Here is a 22,324-nt window from a genome sequence, read left to right as displayed (position 1 = left end):
CCGAATAAACATTTTAAAAGGGAGTAAAACCACTGGTCACTTAAAAATGCTTCTATCAGAAATTAAAATTTTTTTTTTTTTTTTTAAATGCCAATAGGTCACAAATGAGAAGGTAAACTAAACTTGTCTTCTTGGACTAATTTCTCAACTATATTTCCTTTAAAATAATTTATGCCGGTAGTATTCACGTTTACGGAATCAGGATATTTTAACGGTTTAAGTTATGAAAATTAGGTTACAGTACCCTACACAAATTATAAAGTTAGTACCCTCCTCATCGATATTGCAACGCTTTGTAAAATTAATTAAAAAAAACAAAACAAAAACTTAAAATCAGCTTTAAAATAAAGTATTTCGGTGAATTCAATTCCATGATCTTAAACAGCCAAACTACGTATGAAGCTTTTTAGGTGTGTAACGGCTCAACAAAACAATGAGTCATCACGATGACGCTAATAATTATCCTCACATATATTCATCGACAGAAAAAGAAAGAAAAAAAGAGGAAGAAAAACACAATGCGTGATAGTTATTTTTATATTTATTTACCTTTTGTTACATGCAAATAAATATAAATTAAAAAAAAATAAAAATAATAATGAGGAGGGAGACTTGATTACAATAAGCACCAAATGTCAGACAAGAAAATATTCGAATTCATGCATCGAACAATGATGACAAATGAATGTAAATCGTAAATATATGTAAATTTAATGACGATGATTAATTGAATAGAAACATAAAAGAAGACCCAATAAACTTGGTCAAATACGATCGGCAGGTCATGACAACGATGTCATCACGATATTCGGTTACTTACAATTTTTGGTAAAAAAAAAAAACAAACCAAAAAACAAAAAGAGGACGATACACATCAAACAGAGAAAAGAAAAGGGATACTCTATTGTTGAGATATTGTAAGACGTGTTTTATACGTTTTAAACACAATAAAATTGAGCATAAAGAACTAAGAATTGTTATTATCTGCTGCTGGCTATGTCTTAAAGAAAGAAAGAAAAAAAAATATGGGGGTTATAATTACGATTACCGTTTTCACTTCATTTCGGTTGCTCCTTCGTTTTTTGTTTTTCTTAATTAGTTTTTTAAGGTATGTTTTGCTTATTACATCGTAAGGTGAAAGTACAGAATAGGCGAATAAAGACCCCCCCCCCATCCCATCTCCTCATGTTAAGGGCTTCTAAATAATGTTATTTAGAAAAATAAATAAATAACAGAGAAACAACCGGAAGTAAAGTGCAAACAGTTATCGTAAAGATAACCAAAACTAAAATAAGAAAAAGGTTGATCTACTAGTTTGTATTATAACAAAAAATTTTTTTAAAATCATCCAACTCCCTGGTTAGGATCAGAGTGTAGTATCTGAGTTTTTTTTTGTTTTTTTTTTACATTAGGCATCACCACTTATCAAGGCCCAGAGACCACTCGAGGATAAGAGTTAAGAGTGTACAGTAGTCAATTGGACAATATAGTAATCGTTAGTAATGGAAATTTGGTAAATTTTTTAACTTAAGTGAAATGGCTCATCAAGAACTTGTTTACATTGGACTTGAAGACAATCAGATTGTAGTCAGCTGAAAAGCAGGAAAACGGAAAACAGTTCCACAGGCGTGCAGTTCTAAGAAAGAAGCTTTGTTCATGGAATCTACGTTTAGATTTAGGCACAGATAAAGAGTGGGGGAATTATTGAAAGTGCTTTCAGCTAGATGAGTATTTCTTGTGAAAGTTTGGCGAGGGGGGACCATAGATTGAAGCTCAGTTGAGCACTTGCCATGAAAATAACGATAAAGCAGAAACAAACTCACAACATCTCTTCTGTGAGATAGAGGTTGCAGGGAAGAGAAAAGGACATCGCCTACGAGGCTAACGAAGTCTATTTTGAACTCTATCAAGGCAGGACAAGTCCTTTCTAGCAGCTCCTGCCCAGATGTGGCAATAGTACTCCATCCTTGGACGTACCTGGCTCTTATACAGATAGAGAATTGTATCAGCAGTAAGATATCTACTGGATCAATAGAAGGCTCCCACTATTTTTCCAGTGGCCTTGGCAACAGATTTGATGTACGTGTTTGATTAGAGATCAGGAGTAAAGATCAAGCCCAGAAGCTTGTCAAAACTTGAGGCCTCTCAAAGACGAGAGCTATTCATTTCAATTGATGGCAGATGGGGATCAGAGCGTTGATGTAAAGATAAAAGCTTGGTTTTAGATGCATTAAAAGTAACCAGCCACTCCTTTCCCCATTGTACCACATGCTCAAGATCAGAGGAGAAAGAATTGGAGAGAACTTGGTCGTTTACGGTCTTAGATGTACTACCATAGATGGTAGTGTCATCAGCATAAATGTCTACGAATGATGTAAGGATGTGATTTGGAAGATCATTAATGTAGATCAGGAAGAGAGTTGGGCCCAGGATGGACCCCTGAGGGACTCCAGCTTTAATACTATGACCTTCTGATTTTTGCCCATCAACTACTCTTATGAACCTATCAGAGAGAAATGATTTAATAACTGAGAAGACATTATAACCGAAAATTGCTGACGGATCTGATTAACGAATTTTGACAGGTAGTTACCCACCATAAGGCCCCTTACTGTGTTAAAAAAAAAAAAAATCACCACGCATAGGCGTCTGTGTTCGGACTACTACACAACAACCCTACACGGCCTTTCCGTGATTGGATGTGATGGCTAAGCACCTTTAATCAGAAAGCTACATGTACATGAAAGCAGTGGATGCATGTTTCAGTCATCCAACTTCTGGATTGAAGCAGGAAAGTTCTTCAACAGCTAAATTTAAAAGTGAGCAGCCCTCTTTATGATCCACTCTACTCACGCTAGAAAAAGTTCTCTAAACACTTCCTCGTCTGGAAAACCTACATCTAGAAGGATTATTACTTGATGGTCGAAATATCGAAACATGGAGACAATGAAAATGAAATTTGGTGCCTGAAATGTGCGAATACTAATGGTCACTGAACACCGAATGACCGGAGAAATGAACAGTTCTCGTTGCAAGTAAACTCCAAAGATTCAACTTTGATATAGTAGCTCTGAGCAAAGCACAACGTGCAGAAGGGCAACTGAAAGGACAGGAACTATTTACTTTCTTCTGACAAGGTCTGAACACAAAACAACCATGAATCTATGGAGTTGGTTTTGCCATTCGAAATAGCCTTCTCAAACTGAAAGAGGAACCAATCAGTATCAATGAGCAGTTCATGACTAAGAATTGAACTCACCCACAACAAACACACTATTTTTATCTGTGCATATACCCTAACACTTGTGGCTAATGACGTGAACAGAGCGTTTCTATGCTCAGCTTGACAACATGATTTACTCCATCCCTTGCAAAGAGAAATAGATTATTCTGGATGATTTCAGAGTTCAACGAGATCACACCTTTTGGAAGGTAACAATAGGAAAGGAAGGAGGGAGAAACATCAATGAGAACACCACCCTGCTTCTGACAAAATTATGCTATGATTTGATAGCCAGCAATACTTCTTTCAACAAAAGAACAGTGGAAAGTCATCTGGCAGCACCAGAGATCCAAACACAGGCACCTAATCAAGTACATGATCATACATTATAGAAATCGCAAACTAGTGCTCAGTACACGAGTTGTCACAGAGACTAATGACTGCTGGACAGATCGCCACCTGTTCTATGAAATTGCAGATCCAGCCAAGGAAATGTTGAGGCAAAGTGAACGTCAAGAAGTTTAGCGTTAGACATCTCCAAGATCCCACACACCTTCAAAACTTTAACGAAAAACTGCGAGAGCTACCGTACTGAGCAGCCTCGAAAGATGTGGATGATTACTGAAACTCTCAAGACTGCCATCACATCATGCAAGGAAATCCTGGGCTTTCAAACAAACAAGCAAACACCAGGACTGGTTTGACGACAACGACGAAGAGCTTAGGTGACTCATCAACGATAAAATAAAAAGCTTCTACACCTATTTTGAACAATTCATGGTTAACTGCAAAGAAACAACAGTACCAGGAGTGAAAGGTCACCATTGAAGAAGCTACACGCACTCTTAAGAACAATTGGTGGAGGAACAAAGCAAGGGAGTTCCAACAACTTACAGACGATCAACACGACATTCGTGATTTCTTCAATGCCACAAAAGCCATCTATCGACACTTAGCGCAAGGTCAAGCTTCCTCAAAAGCAAGGATTAGTTAACACTGCTCCAGTGTACCTCCGACAAACTCCAGATGAAGAGAACACTTTGAAGGGCTACTGAACCAAGCCAATCCATACAACAATGATGCCTTGAATGCCATTCCTTAAGCACCTGTCAACAAATCTCTTGGTAGAATCCTGAGCCTCCAGAAAGTAAAGGAGGTGGTCAAGTCCTTGAAGAATAACAGAGCCTCCAAACTTGATTGTATCCCAGCTGAAGTTTACAAGAGTAGTGGAAAAATCTTGCTCACCCAACTGTATCAATTCATCAAAATTTGGAGAAGATTAAGGAGTTCTAATGGACTTCAGAGATGCTGTCGTTGTCAAGATCTATAAGAGGAAGGGTGACCGATCAGAATGCTGGAATTACAGAGGCATCTTTCCCCTGGTTATGGCTGGAAAAGTCCTTGCTCGTGTGCCGAGTGGCCACCTCTCTACTCACTAAAACAGTTCTTCAGAAACTCAAGATGGCTTTCGCCCGGCATGTGACACTATAGACATGATATTCTCAATATGTCAACTCCAGAAGTGCAGAGAGCAACATGAACCTCTGTTTATAGTATTTAGAGACCTGACCAAGATCTTCGACTCAGTTCCAAGAGAGCTGCTTTAGAAGGCCCTTGCCACTTTTGGACGCCCCAAGAAGTTTGAGATGCTTAGGCTTCTCTACAAAGACATGAATGCCATAATTCTCTCTTGTGACAGCACAGACGAGTCCTTCAAAGTTGAAACAGGTGTCAAACAGAGCTGCATCATTGCTCCCAACTTTTCATGTTTGTAATCGCCATCACACACAGTCAAGAACCATCTTCCCCCCAGGATTCGACAGTCTTCAGGATGAACAAGGTGGAAAAACAAAACCTCGGTTTACATCTCTTATAGAATTCCTGTACACCGATTACAACTGTATGACGTCTATCTCGGAATTATCATCAGCAGATTCTGAAGGCCTTCAACTGTGTCTATACCCAGCTCAGTCTTCCCATTAACCCAACAAAGACTCAGATCATGTACCAACCAAAGTCTGTGGAACAGGGCTAACACTGCCGCTCCCTCCTTCACCATCGGTGACAAACCTCAGGAGAATATGGACCACTTATTTTATTATTATTATCATTATTATTATTATTATTATTATTATCCTTATTTATTAAATATTTAAGAAATATTTTTACGCATGTATGGACATGCATTTCTGGGTATTACCCGCCATAAGCATGGATGAACCATCAAAGATCAATCTACAATTCTGTGTTGCTTAATTGCCATTACATATTTTCATAAGATCTGTAGATGTGTGTGTGTGTGTGTGTATGCGTACGTGTGCCCCCCCCACATTTTTTAAAATATAAATCTTTATGAATACTTTTTTTTTTTTTATTACTACATCTTAAATTAAAGTTAAAGATAATATTGTTGCTCGTTGATGTTTTCCGGCTACGAATTTGAAAAGAGGCAAACGGTGTTATGATTTTCATCCACTGGATAATTTTTATAGCCGCCATCCTGAATCTCTTGCAAACTAATAATTTGCGATTGATTCAAATAACACATTTGTTTTTAACTGCTCAATATATGGATAAAACGATTTGTAGGCTGGTTGGCAGACAGAAATAATTAAAAAAAAATTAATTAATTAAAAAAAAAAAAACACACACACACACACACAAAATGTGCACCTGCCGAAATTACATTGATGTAAAAAATACAGCCACATGAGAATTAGTCATAAATTTATATAGAGGTAGAAATAACATCCACAGAGTCTCACAAGTTATCGAGATATATATATATATATATATATATATATATATATATATATATATATATATATATTATTGAGAAAATGCTAAAAAGATAAATTATGAGAATAGAACTTTTGGGCATCTTGTAATTAATACAACAAAACAGTGGTATATATAACAAATGGTACCAAAGGCAAGTTAAGTTACTTACCTGGATAAGTTTTTAGGTTTTCACTTATTTTAAAGCGTTTATTTACTTCGAAACTAAAGTAGTATAAAATCTTAAGTTATAAAAAAATGGCAAACATTAGACGATCATCTGATTAGTCGATAATCGTCAAAATCGAAAATGAAACAAAATATTCGGAGAACATTACATTTTAGCACGTTTTATGACATTTAACATTTACTAGATAGGTTTCTACCAGTTTTGTTTCATTTTCGAGCGATTATCGAGACTTTTTATATGGTCACTTAATCGGGGTCATTTTTTTTTCTTGTTCTAACTTTAAGACTTAGCACTACTTTTATTTCAAAGTAAATAAACGCTTTAAGTTAAAACACAAACTTATCCAGGTAGGTAGAAGAGTACCTTATTTTGCGTTTAGTATCATTTGTAATATATTTGCTTTTGATGACTTTCATTTTGTTTTTTAATAGTGTGCATCATTTTCAGGAACACCGGTCAGCAAAATTAGTTACCAACCGCAATACTATTACTACTACTACTAGTAGCTGCTACAAAGAAACTCAAACGGCAGCGTCATATACGACGAATTTGTCAGTTATGACATGCTTATTTACTGTGTGTACTTCTACTAAATTTAATCGCAGATGTTTTCCTAGTGACAGTCCATGTGCTTTTTTTTTTTTTTTTTTTTGAAATGGCACTCACGTCAATGATTAATTATGACTTGAGTCAATGTGTACTTACTACTACCTGTTTTGTCCTCAGTCAGTGAAGGAAAATGTGGCATTTTACAGTATAGACAACAAATGTTAGCAAAAGCAAGATATATTACTCTACCTACAGGAATACGTTTTGTGTTTTAAGTTATTTTGATGCGTTTAGTTACTTTAAAATACAAGTAGTGCCGAGTATTACGTTAGAACAAAAGCTGACAGGAGACCAATAACTGGAGAGTGGAGAGGCCTCGATAATCGCTCAAAAATCGGAAATTAAACAAGATATTGATAGAAACGCATTCAATAAATATCCTCGTTTGTTGTCTATACGACAAAATGCCCGGAAAACATTCTCATATACTGACATAATCCCCCCCCATCTCTCTCTCTCACACACACACACACACGATCCGGAATGCCTCATTTTGGAAGCTGGATTTTCATCACATTAAAACCAGACTTCGCACTCGTGGGGAGCTAATTGAAATTAATGTTATTCTTTTTTTCTTTTTTTTTTTAAACAATTAAAATACATGTTCCTATTTACTTGGCCTGGCTCCTCACGAGGGCAGAGTTAGACATAAGGTCGATTTTTTTATGTGAAAATAAGCACACTGGATTGGAACAGAAATAAAAGTTACCACTAAGTATTTCTTCTTCAGTGGCAGAAGACAAAAACTAAAACGCAGTAAGATACTACACTGTGCTCCCTCCTCCTTAATACAACTTTAATCACCACATAATCTTTTTAAATAAAGTTGACTCAGTGGATGGGGGGGGGGTTCATTCTGATAAGGGTTTCCACCTCCTTTCGATGGTGGTGGTGGTGGGCCGGTGGGGTTAATAGGTTTACCGACTTGATTGGGATACCATAACTGGTCCGTATAATGCTGTTACTGACTCTCCCTACAACCTCGTTTTTAAGGGGGGTGGGTATACCCTTAAAACTAGACATACAAAATCACTCAGTTTCTTTTTTTACAAAGAAACTTTCTCATAATGTCGCTCTCGTTTAATCTACGTTGACAATCAAAAGAGCCAAACATGTACCGTTTTACCGTGGCCTTCGTTATAAAGACGGTCTTGGTTTTACTCGGATATCCCTATTTACTTGCTTCCTCGTGAGGTCAATGTTACTTATTTACTTTTTTAACGGGAGAGAAGGCGGTCGAGTTTCTGAAAGTTTTAACGTAAAATGATCGCCCCTTTTTTCTCGACTTGGTTTTTAGGCCGAAATAAACCAGCTTACGTCTTTTCACGAAATTTCGAGCGATGATGAGGAGGAGGAGGATGAGGAGTTAAACTTTATTGTACCGTCACATTTTCAGACTTCTGTATTGTATAACTAATCGTGATGTCCCTAAAGTTTTATGTATTATTATGTATTAGCTAGGTAGCCTCTGTCTATTGCAAACGGTTTTTTTTTAAATTTTTATTTATTTATTTTTTTAACATTTTCACTCCAAACAAGGCATAGTGCCACTTTGATGTAGGGGGGCTACTATGAGGGACCCAAGTTGCAGGGGTACTATGTAGGGAGTTTAACAGCAAGATGTCTGTTAACATTACACTCGAACTTCTGTATGTCAGTACAGCTGGGGAAGCAGAAAACTGGAAAAGAATTCCAAAGTTCTACAGTTCTGGAGAAGAAGCTATTAGAGTAGAAGGCTTTCTTACATCTAAGGATCTCAACTGTGTAGGAGTGGGACTTCGCTGCTTGTCGGGTTTGTCGGGGGTATTTTCGTCGAGTAGGTACAAGGGCTTGTAGTTGGTCAGAGCATCATCCACCATTGAAATACTTGTAAAACAGGCAGAGGGATGCAACATTTCGTCGATGGGACAGGAGCTGAAGCTTAGATGACAGTTCGGGACCTATTAGGTTGGCAACTCTCTTTTGAACCCTGTCCAGGAGCAAGAGACTAGTAGCATGCACCAACCCAAGTGTGACAGCAGGTACTCCATACATGGGCAAATGGTGGATTTTATGACCATGGTTCAATAAAGACAAAAAACTCGAACGCCGAACGGTAATACAGACTAATTAAATTGTCAAAGTTAAAGTGAACTTATAATTGCCGCATTTTCATATCCTTGTGTCTGTTTTACAAATACTTTAATGGAATGTGCTCTAATGAACTCACTGCACTTGTGTCTCTCGACGTAAATACTCCCAACAAATAGCGAAAACATCCAAGGCCTTTCACTGTTGAGATCCGTAGATGCCGGAACGCCTTCTGTTCTAATAGTTTATTACCACGGACTGTTAGACTTTGGAATCCCCTCCTCGTTTCCTACTTCCCTGACTTGTACTACTTGCAAAAATTTAAATATAACGCGAACAGACATCTCCCGACATATCTAGTCACATGTAGATTATGATCCCAATCACGTCCAAGTGGCAATACGCCTTGTTTGGTGTTATAAAATAAAGTTTAAATTTATTCAAAATTTGGAGAGCGCTTTTTGGATTGAGACAAATTTTTTTAATGCCTCAGTCTCGAAGGATTTCTCATCTGACAGAAAAGATGAAGTGTACTAGAACAAGTAATTATTACTTTACCGAAGTAAATCATTTTTTAAAGATAATCCCAGTCGGAAATTTGATACAAAAAACAAAAAAAAAAAAAACAAAAAAAAAAACACAATTTATTTTGGTTTTAGTGTACTTGCTCATTTGTAAGTTATACCCGTTAAAAATAGCCATCTTTGTTTAGCCACTTATATTTACGTTAAGTCGCTATTCACACCAACTTGAAAGCCTTAGAACTTGTATAAAATATTTTTCTACGCAAATAGGTCACAAATGAGTAGATAAACCCCCAAAATAAAAACGTTTAATTTAAGTTTCCAACGGAATTTCCTTTCAAATAATTTACATCAGTAATAGTAATTATTGCTCAGATCAGGTAGATATATCTACGTTTTTTTTTATCGGTTTTGTGCATGTGTGTGTGTGGGGGGGGGTAGTTTTAGGAAACCGAGATCTACGTGTAGTATCTAGCAGATTTTTTTTAACAAAGGAGTCACCAAGTATCAAGGTCCGGAGACCACTCGAGGACAAGGATTAAGGAGTGTACAGTGGTCCAAGGGAAAATGTAATCGTTAGTAGTGGAACTGGAAAGTTGGTAATTTGATTACTTTAGGGGATGGCTCATCAAGAATTTGTTCACGTTGGACTTGAAGACAACCATATTGTAGTCGGTCGGAAAGCGGGAAAACGGACACTTTGGTCTTAGTCAAAAGGTCACGCCCTGGTTTTCTTAACTATACCCCTCCCACATTAAATAAATAAATAAATAAATAGCTTAGATGACTAAGGAACCTCAAATTCCAATAATAAACCTTATAATCATAAAAAATGGGGCATCACGACATAATGAGAAATCAAGTTTCACTGGCACGGCGCATACATTGGTTGATTTTAAAGTGCAATAAACACAAAAACGGTCAAAAAACAACATTTTTGTGAAGGAAGAAGAGAGATTAAACCGTTAGTGAATAACCATCCTTAAGTAGTGGTTCTACAAGTAGAGTTAGCAATAAGTAGTAACCATGACATAGCAATTAACGGGTAGCAGCCAGTAAATGGAGAGATAGCATTTTTAAAAAACAAATCGAAATTTACATAGGAACAAAAACGAAAAAAATAAATTACACTCTCAGCATGACTTGAAAAATAAAATAAACGATTCAACTAAGATTAACACTTTAAGCGAAATCACCCCCCCCCTCTTATGTGATTACGTGTGAACACCTTTAAAAGCAAAACAAAATTATTTTTAAATTTAGAGATGAGATGAGGAGATCAGTTCCCGAGTTCCACATATATAAATCGAATGTAAACTCTTACGAACCTTTTTTAACATTTTTAATCGTTTTACAATTAATCTTAAGTCCGATTAGTAAGGTCGTAAAAGCTACACGTAATAGCCTAAAAAATGTACCCCCCCCCCAAAAAAAAATGTACAAAATCTGTCTTAAAACGCTAGAATAGACCGGTAATGGAGGATCTATCCAAATTGTTCAAGGTGTTCCACATGTAAACACTTAGAAAAAAAAAAAAAAAAAAAAAACTTTTTAGGTTGCTTTAACTAATGTTAATCTATAATTTTCTAATAATACTAAGACCTCAGTCTTAATCCCATTTTTTTTTTTTGCTTGTTACGTTTTCACGTTTTGCACACCTAACACTAACAGTAGTTAGTTATCGATGAAATGTTTTCCTTTTTTTTTCGATTAGCATTTTTTTTTTTTTTTTTTACATTTTATAAGTTATTTAGCGAAACTTGATTTTTGTATTGTATTTAAGTGTACTCTACTCTTTAATTATTATTTATTTATTTTTTTTTTTTTGCACTCCCACCTTCGAGCACCACGAAAGGATACTTTAATAAATCCAGGACACACTCGTTTGCCCATGTAATAGAAACTGCGAACGAGCGAAGCTCGTTAAGGCACCCCACCTTAAATGTTAGGGTTTTCCACTTACCCCCATCGCCAAAACAAGTCCCAACTATTCTTATCACAATTCGCGTTAAATAACTTGCAAAGAAAAATCAGACACGGATAAATAAAATTTTATCCTCTTCTGTGTAAAATTCAGACAAAACGAAAACGTGATACATTATATATATATATATATATATATATATATATATATATATATATATATATATATATATATATATATATATATAAAACACATGTTACTAAAGACTGAATAAATCGGTCTTAACTTATTTTAAAGCGTTTATGTACTTTGAAACAAATGTAGAGTCAATTTTTAAGTTAGAACCAGAAAAAAAGGGCTGACATTTAGACAGTCATCTGGAGAGTCTCGATAATCGCTCAAAAATCGAAAATGAAACGAAATACTGGTAGAACATCACATTTTCGCAAGCTTGGTTGCATTTATTGGGTGGGTGTCTATCAGTATTTTATTTAATTTTCAACTTTTGGGCGATTATTGAGACTCACCAGATGGCAGTCTACTGTCTGCCATTTTTTTTTCTTGTAACTTAAGACCTTACACTACTTTTGTTTAAAAGTGAATAAACGTTTCAAAATCAGTTAAAACACTAAAAATTTATCCAGGTAGGTAGAAGAGTATCTTACCTGTGATATTTATTGTTATATATTTGTTTTGGGCCACTTTTCCGGTTTTTAGTCGCGTGCAAGGACTCTATAAGTCACTCGGTCGGTCTGTGTCTAACACTTTTGTGCTTGGCCTTTTTGGTTAAGATCAAAGGTCTGTTGTTAATAGATGCTGTTCTTAGCTTTTTAAGCTTTTCTTGGCCTTTTGGCCAATATCTTTTTTTTTTTTTTCCCCGCCCTCGACACAAATGAATTATCGTATCATCATTGTTATCTTTTTTGTTTTTACACGGAAATAAAAAATGTTTTAAACAATTGGGTGCCAAGTAGGTCGTCCCCAAGTACGAAAGGGCGAATGCGGTATTATGGTGAAAGAAGATTCTAGCTAAGAGAAACTTTTGTTTAGTTCTAGAGTGACAAGGATGACCAACGGCTCCCATCTTTCCCCCCTTTTGAGTTGGCCTTGTGCCTAAGTTTTTTGTTCATGTTCTTTTTTTGCCTGAATAAAAAAATTAAATATCTCAAAGTGTAGTATCTGTCCTTACTACATGCTGTACTTAAGTTTTTAACTTTGTGATATAAAGTGGAGGATCAGGATCACTTTTCTGTATTAATTTAATGTAAAATGATCGCCCACTTTACAACTAGTCAGTCTCAAAGCGATTCAAGTCATTCTCCAGATCATTCAAGTTATTTTTTAAGCATTCAAGTCAATGTTAAGGTCATTCAATTCATCCTTAAGTTCATTAAAGTCATTCTAAGTCATTTACTTTTTATTTATTTAAGTCATTTCAGCCCATTTTTCGGTCATTTTAGTTTATCTTTAAGAATTTCATGTCAATCCTACATTCACGCATTCATTCATTACACTAGAACACGCGACTAATGGCTATCGGCCTTGCTTGTCTTAACCGCAAAATGTCCAAAGTACGTTCAAAATATTTTGCGCTAAAAATAAAGACATTTAGGGAAAACAAATTAAAAAAAAAAAAAAAAAAAAAAACGGCTGCAACACTGTTAGATAAAGTGTAAAAAAAAAAAAAAAAAAAAAATCTTTGTAACTAAATATATCGATTCGAGGAGATTAACACCGGTTCGCAGTTTCCGAAACAACGTCCATGATGAAGTGGATATTTTCTATTTAACCATAAATAAGTTATTGGCGGATGTACACGAGTAAGACCCCTAGTGAAGTACGCATCGGCTCCGACGCAGTTTGTTCGAGGGAGAATTCATTATTCCGAAAATGAAAGAAATTTTGGCGTGTGTGACCTTTTTTTGGGGGGGGGGGGTAAGGAATCACTCTATCCTCGAAAATTCCTTTAAAATTACCACTTTTATAGTTTTTTCGAGTAGGGGTCACTTTTCTATAATAATTTAACGTAAAATAAGCATCCCCTTTGTGGCCACCATTTTGGGGGGAGGGCAAACTTTCTTTCCACCCTTGGAAAATCCTTTAAAATTACCACTAACGTTTAAAATTCCAGGAAACAAGTAGTTTCAAAGATATGAAGAAATGCACCCACTCTGGGGGAGAGAGGGGGCTGCCGTTTTATGTTTTTCGTTATTTTTTTTTGGAGGGGGATATTCAATTATAGAACGTATAGTTCTTTAACAGGTGCTTCTGCAGTTTAATTAACCGCCGACATTAACCGACCAGAAGAACCGTTTAATATTTCACAAAAATTGTTTATATTTGGTGGGAGGCGTTGTAGACCGCCACAACACTTTTCGCCCCTACAACGCCTCCCACCAAATGTAAACAGAATTTTTGTGAAATACTAAACGGTTCTTCTGCTCGGTTAATATCGGCGCGATACTTAGGGGAAAACGGTTAATTAAACTGCTGAAACGCCTGTTAAAAACTATACCCACTCCAAAAAAAAGAACGAAAAACATAACCCCCCCCCCCCAAAAAAAAAGAAAAGTTGGCCATAAAGTGGGTGCATTTCTTCATATCTTTGAAACTACTTGTTTCCTGGAATTCTTCACTTAATAATCGGTGAAAATTTTGTATTGACTGGTATCGGATAATTACTTCATTTTTGGTAGATTTTTAAAGAGAGACTCCGTCCAAAAAATACTCCTTCCTTTTGTTTCAGTTGTGCCTAAACTTAATGCCTATGTTTCTGATGAGTGAACTTCCGCTATCTAACGAAACACGTTTAAGACGTATGCCGTAAAGATAGGAACAAAATACTAGGAGTGTGAATTAAATCTTTTGGTTTTGGAATGATGGCTAACGATATATATCACTTTAAACTATATTTTATATAGAAAACATTCAAAACTGAATTATGTCAAGTTTCATCATACATGCGAAATGGAAAGTAAGCCAGGAAGATATAGTCGCCATCCAAACAAGTCGAGAAAGAGGTTAGCTAAGGAAGAACGATAATTCAATGTTATTAGCATGTGTTTTTAATGAGAAACTTATGAAAAGATATCGTTCTTGGTATATATATATATATATATATAAAAAATTTAACTACTTGGGATGGTAATTACTAGGGCTATGACAACAGCATATTTTTTCATTGTTTTGACTTGAGTATATATCCAACACAGTTAACAAACCGAGAACCACACACATCACTCTATATAAAAGCATTTAAGATATCAAAGGATACACACTCAAAAGTCAAAACAATGAAAAGAATATGCTGTTGTCGTAGCCTAGTAATTACATATGAATAACAGTTCTCTTTTAGATAGCTCAATAGTATGATACTAGAGCTATAAATATTTTTCTTAAAGATACCGCGTTAAAAGTAGTTACTCGTTTTCAAAATGTTGGCCTATTATTGGTAACACCTTCGTACAATTGTTTCACCCCCCCCTTCACACACATACACCAATGTTGGCATACAAGTATATAACAGTTCAATTATAATTTTGCACAACTGGGCTTCATCAGCGCATAGGAAAAAAAACCAACAAATTTTCAAAAGTTTTACAGCTCACGTCACTCCAGTTTCTAATTCTAACCCTAATTTAAAATGTAAATATCTCGCAAACTAATAATCTGCAATTAATTTAAATTATATTCGGGAAAACGTTAAGACTAGAGTCGGGGGAGAAGGTTCGAAAAGATGATTGTGTATAGGCGACAATTTTATTTGTTTTAAGATTATGACATGCTGAACTTTTTGGAGTTAAAATAAATTCTGTATGAAATCTGAAGAACACTTTTTAATGAGTAATTATGCTAATATTATCACCGTGTTTCCAAAATAGCGGCATAGCAAAGTTATTAACTTACTAGGGGAATGAGTTGTACTTTTTTTTTTTTTTTCTACTAAATAGATTTTAACTCTAAAACGTCCAGTATGTCATAAGTCTTCAAAAAAAAAATTTAATTGTACCCGACTTTAATCTCAACGTTTACCCATATTCACTTTTATAGACTAAAATACGCAAGGGAAAAAAAAACATTTGGAGATGGAAGTAATCTATATATATAAAAGCGAAAATGTATGTATGTTCGCTTTTTGTGTATGCCCGCAAAAGGATTTTTTCCGACAGCTTCTTGAGGTCGTCGCTCATTTTTAAAACTTTTTATATCATGTCGAAATCATAATATCTACGAGTTACGAATGGGAGTCGCGTGTGTATTTAATTTGCCCGGCTTTGAAAAGCTAAATATTCAACATTTTTCGATCGGCACATGTAGATTCGCCTTTTTCGTATAATAAAAGTGAAACTAATACGAAGGTTGTTGCATCGTTCCCAGCGCGATTCGCTGGAATGTCCAAAAGCAATCAGCTTTGATCAATGCGGTTTTTTCCTTATATCAGACAATTGCTATTCAATTTGGACAATCCCCTTTCAATGGGGAGCTGGTTCCCCCCCCCTCCCATCATCTTGGGGAAGCCCAAACGGCCCTGCGGTAAGTGAAAAAATGATCCCGCAGTGAAACAAAGTAAACAAATACCAAAAAACTGCCCCGTCATCGTAACGCTCCCGCAATGACTTCATTAAGTGTCCACCTTTCAATGAAACCTCCTTGACTTGACTCACTTTAATTGCTCTTACATTAACATTGTCGCCGTAGCGCAAGTGTTCAGGCTCAGTCTATAGGCCTCAAAGCTCCGGGTTCGAACACACATGCTACCCCCCCCCCCATCTTTTTATTTTATTTTATTAAAATCGTTATCGTTAAGTTTCCTTTTTATTCCGATTTAACCCTCCCCCAAACACACACACCTACAAATACCCAGGCACCCCCTGCTAGTCCATTATATAAAAGCGAAAATGTGTGTGTGTGCTCTTTTTTGTATGTCCGGCAAAGGCTTTTTTTCGGGGGAGGGGGGTTACCATGTCTTAGAACTTTTTATATACTCCCTAGATTATAATACCTCCGATTTACGAAAGGAAGAAGTCATCTATCTTTTATTTGAGCGACTTTTATCTTTTATTTTATAAAATTCACACTATCCCGTGGTCCTGCATGTTTTTTGTGGTTTTTGCATAAAAAAGCGAAACTAACGGAAGCGAAGGTAGTTTTCCGGCTTCGTGCCAGGGACGTCCAGAAAGTAATTAGCTTTGATCACTGTGTGGAAAATCCCTCATATCAGACAATTGCTATTTATTTGGACATTTGGGAGCTGGGAACGACCTCATTGTGAAGAAAATAAATACCATTTCATTTCTTTGCCGACTCTTGACCTAATTATCAGTGAATTAACAGCTTTTGATTGACATTGATAAAATTAAACACTTTTCACTTTCTTTGTCATCATAGCGCAGCGGTTAGATCTCAGGTTTTCCACCTTCACATCACGGGTTCGAACCTGCCCGGCCACTAACACTTTTTTCTTTCTTCTTTTACACCTCAAAATACCCTGGGGCAAGCGTTTTTTTTTTTTTATATGTCTGGCAAAGGATTCTTTCAGGAGGGGGGGGGCGCTCGGGGAAGTTACCACATCTTACAACTTTTTATATACTTCCTAGATTATAATATCTCCGATTTACAAAAGGAGGTCATCTATCTATAATTTGAGTGACTTTTACATGCTATTTTCGTGCTATTTCTTACTCTCGTCTGTTTGTTTAGCTTTTCCATATAAAAGTAAAACTAAAAATCAAAAGCAAAGTGTGTTCTCGGCACATCCAGAAGCAATGAGCTTTGATCAATGCGGGGAAAACCTGTTATAGTAGACAATTGCTATTCATTTGGATACTCCCCTTTTTGTGGGGAGCTGGTTTTCCCCAAACGTCTTGGGGAAACAAACAAATACACAGAAAGCGTAAAGCTTAACTGGCTCTGAATGATTTCATTTCTCTATGGCATGATGTTTGACCTTGAAAAGCAGACGTTTTTAAGCATTTAATTTCAACCATTCTCACTTCCTTTGCCCTCTTAGCGTAGCAGTAACGTGTCACGTTTTCTCTTTTAACTTCGCGTCAAGGCTTCGAGCTTACCTGCCCCCCCCACACACACACCGACAAACACCCGGCCAACGGTATGAGTTTGAGCCTACCTGCCTACTATCACTTTTTTTTTTTTTTGCTCAACAAACACCTCCAAACACCCAGGCAATGCCAGGAACCCAGGCTAGTCTTCTATAATATAAATTTTACTTGTCTGTTTAAATGCATGTATATATGTATGTTTGTATGTCTGCCTAAAACTTTCGACAGAGACAACAGATTTTCACGAGATCCATATCATTTTGAAGCTCGACGTCTTGGACGACAAATATTGAAAAATTGGCCAAAAACATTAATTCCTTCACCCTCAACTGGGCAGTCTTCTACAAAGAGGGATCGATTTTTTGTGAGCCATTTTTGCAAGTCATCTTATCGGTTGGATCGACTTTGCCTACTTTTAACATTCCGATCTTCCAGTCACGTCATGGAGTAGCGATAAGACGTCAGAATTTCTTTCACTTTCTTTTCCGCCTTTGCGTCACGGGTTTGAGCCTGCCTGCCTACTACCACTTTTTTATTTTTTATTTTTATTGCTTAACACACAAATTCAAACACCCGGGCACCCAAGCTAGTTCTATGTAAAAAAAAAAAAATTCATTGCTAAGACCACTCATCATTTCGTCTTCGGTTAGTGCAAGAGAAATCCTTCTACAGTACACTGAGGTTGAGACAATTTTCATTTTTGTCCCAATCCAGATATTTCTTTTTTGTACTTTTTTACGAGAGTACCCAGCGTAGTATAAAGACCCTCAACCTCCCCATGTTAAGTACGGCTTTCGGAAATAAACACCCCCACCCGCGTCGAGGTGTTTATTCTGAAAGTCGTTCTTAACATGGGTAGGTTAGGGGTGTTTATACTATGCGGAGTACTCTCGTAAAATAAAAATTAAAATAAATAAACAACTTTTTTTAAATTATTCCAAAAGATGGGGGGGGGGCTCCACATTAAATACCAATCTTGTTTAGCTCTGCTTCTGCGAGGGAGACAAATAGGGGCTTTGTTTTTGATTTTTAAATTTACAAAAAGTAGTAACGTGCCTTTTTTTTTCCTTCAATATTTTTAGGCTACACCGAGTACAGAAATATTAAATTATTTCGATACTCGTAATGAATAAGACACCCAGAGAATATCAGTATTTAACAGATCGATGGAGAATAGAGTCAGTCCCGGAAATGATCGAAGCTGTAAAGGCAGACAGTCACCAAGAATGCGAATGTTAGGTTTTTTTTTTTTTTTTAAATATATTTTTTAAAATTAGTCCCTCAATAAACAACAATAAAAAAGGGGCTTGCTTTCCAATCGTAAACTGCTTCGGTCATTTCCGGGAGTGAACCGAGATTTCTCATTGAAACAAAAAAAAAATCTCCACATAACTGTTCATTACAAGTATCATTATTTCATCCTTTTTAACGACACCATGAGGAGAAAAAAAAATAGGTTTTATGTAGAAAGGAACAATATACTTATTTGGTTGCCTTTTTGGTTTTTTAATAATAATAATAATATATATATATATATATATATATATATATATATATAGCAAACATTCAAACAAAGAAAGTGCCAAATAAAGACGTGAGAATTTCGATATAACAATTTTAAACTGCACAAGGTGATAAACCCATTAAAAGGTATACACTTATAAAGACAGGCTGGAATCTTTAGGTTGAATTACTTTTACTACAGAAAAATGAAGCTGAGATCATCAAATTAATTAATGGGATTTCGGTGCTCATGCAGATCATCTGCGCTATTTTTTTTTTTTTTTTTAATCGTATTTCCACGTTTAATTAAAGTTTTACATGTTTTTTTTTATTCAATTGTAAGGTTAAAGTACAGAATAGGTACAAAATACCCTCCCCTCCTCATGTTAAGAATGGCTTTTTAAATAATAACGTTATTTCAGCACGGATCACTTTCTGCATGAGTACCGCCGGGATTTCTAAGTAGCCGCACTGAAGATTTATTGGCAAGAAAGATTTCAAATTTTAAATTCACCACATATTTCAGTTATATTGAAGTTTTCAGCTTTAAGATGGCCGTTATCAAAACAACATTATCTTAACGCAATTAGGGTACTTGTGTAGAATCACGGCCACCGAGAGTAAGCCACGGTAGAATACGTAGCCTGTGATTTTCGAATTAAATTCATTTTTAACGATATTTTTGGTTTATTAAATTGTTAGGTAAAAATAGTTAAAGAAAGAGAGAAAAAAAAAAAAAAACTCTCCACATGTTAAAAATGGGTTTCTGAATAACGTTACTATTTTAGAAAGGTTCGCATTCTACATAAGTACCGAAATTAGTCAGTTTTGTGTTCAACATTTTTACGATATTTTTTTCCGTTTTGTTCGAATACTGCAGTTCTGAAATTATGATATAAAAGAATTTATAGAGATTCATAAATTCTATTTAATATTTGAAAGAATTTAATCTGTATTTTGTGTTATGTTGAAGATTTCAGCTTTAAAATAGCTGCCATTAAAACATCACTTTTAGTTTCATAAAAAAATTTGGTTCAATTAATTTAATCACCAAATAACAGTAATAATATAATAACCTAATTATTACGGCATTGTTTAGTCATCAAATTATTAATTGAAAAATTATAACTGATTTGATTAAGATTTTTTTTCAATAGCAGCCATCTTAAAGCTAAATTCTTCAACATAAACGTATTCTGTCATGCAGTCTTTAGTGATGAAAGCAGTTCTGGGCTGGGATCAAACTGAAATATCTGTTTTGTTCTCGATCTCCGCAGAAATCCTGCCAGACTGAGACAATTTAAATTTTTGTTTTCTATCCAGGATTACTTTCTCTCTCTTTTTTTTTTTTTTTTTTTTTTTTTAATGGGGTGGGGGACTATATTTTACTCTAAAATCTGACCTTTGACCTGAGAGGGAGGAGGTGCATAGATTAAAACAAGAGATACCCCAAAATGAATAAAACTTACCGTCAGTTCGTTGAATGTCAACGTTCATTCCGAAAGTCAAGCAACCAAACTCCATGTTTGTGATTTGTTTTGTAATAGCTTTTTTCTTGAAAATATTTTTCTTCTAATAATTGCTTTTTTTGAAAATAGAGTATGCATTAACGGCTTTCGGACATTTCTCCTTTTTTTTTTTTTCCTACGACGGGTGGAAAAAAAAAAAACAGAATTTTTAAATTCATATGCGCATGCGCAACTTCCTGTTTTACCCTCTGCTGCTGCTTTTTTTTTCTTTTCTTCTTTCATTCTTTCTTTCATTGTTTCTACTTTTCATTCGTTCGCTTTCTCTGCTTAGTAACTGCACAAAACATACCATCCACGTGTTTCTCCTTCTCATATTTTGCGTCAACCAAATTTCTCAGTTTAGAATATAATTTCATGTTTATTTAGTTGCCGCTATTAAACTTTTAAAGTATTATTATTATAGATTAAAATCTCGGCTACCCCCCCCAATAAGATTCTACTTCTTTTAGCGATTACGTGTGAATATCCTGAAAAAAATTGGCGGAAAGAAAAAAGTATTTTAGAGTTGGAGATCAGTTTCACATACGTAAAATGATTTTCCAGACCATTCTATCGTTTTAGGGCAGTTAATCAAAATGTTGTTTTTTTAAAATTATTATTGCTGCTGCTGCTGTGGAAATAAATTCTGTGCGTTTATATAGAGGGGTCTACTTTTGGGGGCGATTAGGCGTGGTCTTACGGTCTTACCAGTTGGATAGGTAACAAAATTTACTTAACAGCACTATAAAGTTAGAATGGCTTAGAGATGGAGGATAATTTTACGTTTATATGAAACTTATCCTCTAATCTAAATTCTAAAAGCTTGGGGGGGGGGGGGGTATCTTTCTGCAAAATATTTCAATGTTTTCACTGGAATTTATAGAAATCAATCCACTATTTTTAAATTTTATTTAATAAATTTGAAGTTTTCCTTTGCATTGCTGAATGCTGTTAAATGTTCGTGCAAAAAAAAAAAAAAAAAAAAAAAAAAAAATTTCTTCAGCTTTGTAGGGGTGGGGTGTGGTGCGCAGAAGTTTAAGTAAAATTAAATCTCTTTGCCCCAAACAAAATAATAATAATAATAAAAAAATGAAACAAAACAACACCTCCGTATTGCACCACCTTTATTTTTTTACAAAAACAACAAGATGAATAAGCAAAGGTCCGATCGGTGAAAGTTCTTGCGAAGTCATTATGATTAAAATGTTAGATGAAAGTCCTTCGTGGAATCAAGGAGTTTAGAAGGTTAAAGTCCTGTGTGAAAATAAGAAGATTATTTTAAAGTTTGCGTTTTATCTGGCGAAGTTAGCTTTACTTAAAAGTCCCATGAGGAAAGTAATTCGGTGTTATTAATTAGAAAGTGTGCGGACTGGATGCGTGTGTGCATAAATGATTTTTGAGTGTGTAATCATGGTGTTGACGGCTTTGTCAGCGACGATGTTGTGAAGACGAGAGACATGTTTTCGTTTGTTGTCGAAGCGAGAATAAAGGAAGAAGACTGAAGTAACTGAATAAACGAAATGAATTGAATTAATTGAATTCATCCTAGAAGACTGTTTGATGCGGTTTTATACATTTTGGGCCGGCTCCAAAAACAAGATTGCTACTGCTGATATTTTGGTTTTTGGAAAAGCGTTAAAAAGACAATCTTCTAAATTTTCTCATTGGTCGCTTGTGTCACGTGATACTGTCGCCAAATATGTCGGCCAGAAATATGTTCATTTTACTTTTGTTCTGAGAAAAGTGTGTGGGCGTATTTGAAATTGTGCCGTTGCTGGAAGAACTTATTTTTGTGTAAAATGCGTGGGGAAATTGAAATGAATAAAGGTTCGTTTATTTGCGCGCGAGCATGTGTGTGTGTGTGTGTGTGTGTGTGTGTGTGTGTGTGTGTGAGTGACTGCACAGCTTGCAATATTCTCGGCACGTGCAAAAACGA

At 35.6% G+C, this 22,324-nt stretch overlaps 1 protein-coding gene across 12 annotated transcripts in view; it reads right to left on the bottom strand.

Annotated features, from left to right (window-relative positions):
- LOC145279808 (kinesin-like protein KIF2A) overlaps positions 1-20,626 on the bottom strand; it is a 148,206-nt gene extending 127,580 nt beyond the window's left edge. For 9 of the 12 annotated variants that reach the window (XM_080131162.1, XM_080131163.1, XM_080131164.1 and 6 more), the window contains exon 1: positions 20,350-20,621. In XM_080131162.1, coding sequence (XP_079987288.1) covers positions 20,350-20,404 — 55 coding nt within the window. In that variant the 5' untranslated portion in view covers positions 20,405-20,621. Of the gene's footprint in view, positions 1-1,048; positions 1,158-20,349 lie in introns of those variants that run through there. The other 3 variants (XM_080131172.1, XM_080131170.1, XM_080131173.1) reach the window with 3 other exon arrangements.
- Between the last annotated feature and the right edge of the window lie 1,698 nt (positions 20,627-22,324).

This window comes from Euprymna scolopes, chromosome 7 (assembly GCF_053919585.1).
Source record: "Euprymna scolopes isolate OS-2025 chromosome 7, ASM5391958v1, whole genome shotgun sequence".
Lineage (NCBI taxonomy): Eukaryota > Metazoa > Mollusca > Cephalopoda > Sepiida > Sepiolidae > Euprymna > Euprymna scolopes.
Note: the sequence above shows the minus strand (reverse complement) of the source record. Positions and strands in the feature narration are given on the sequence as shown.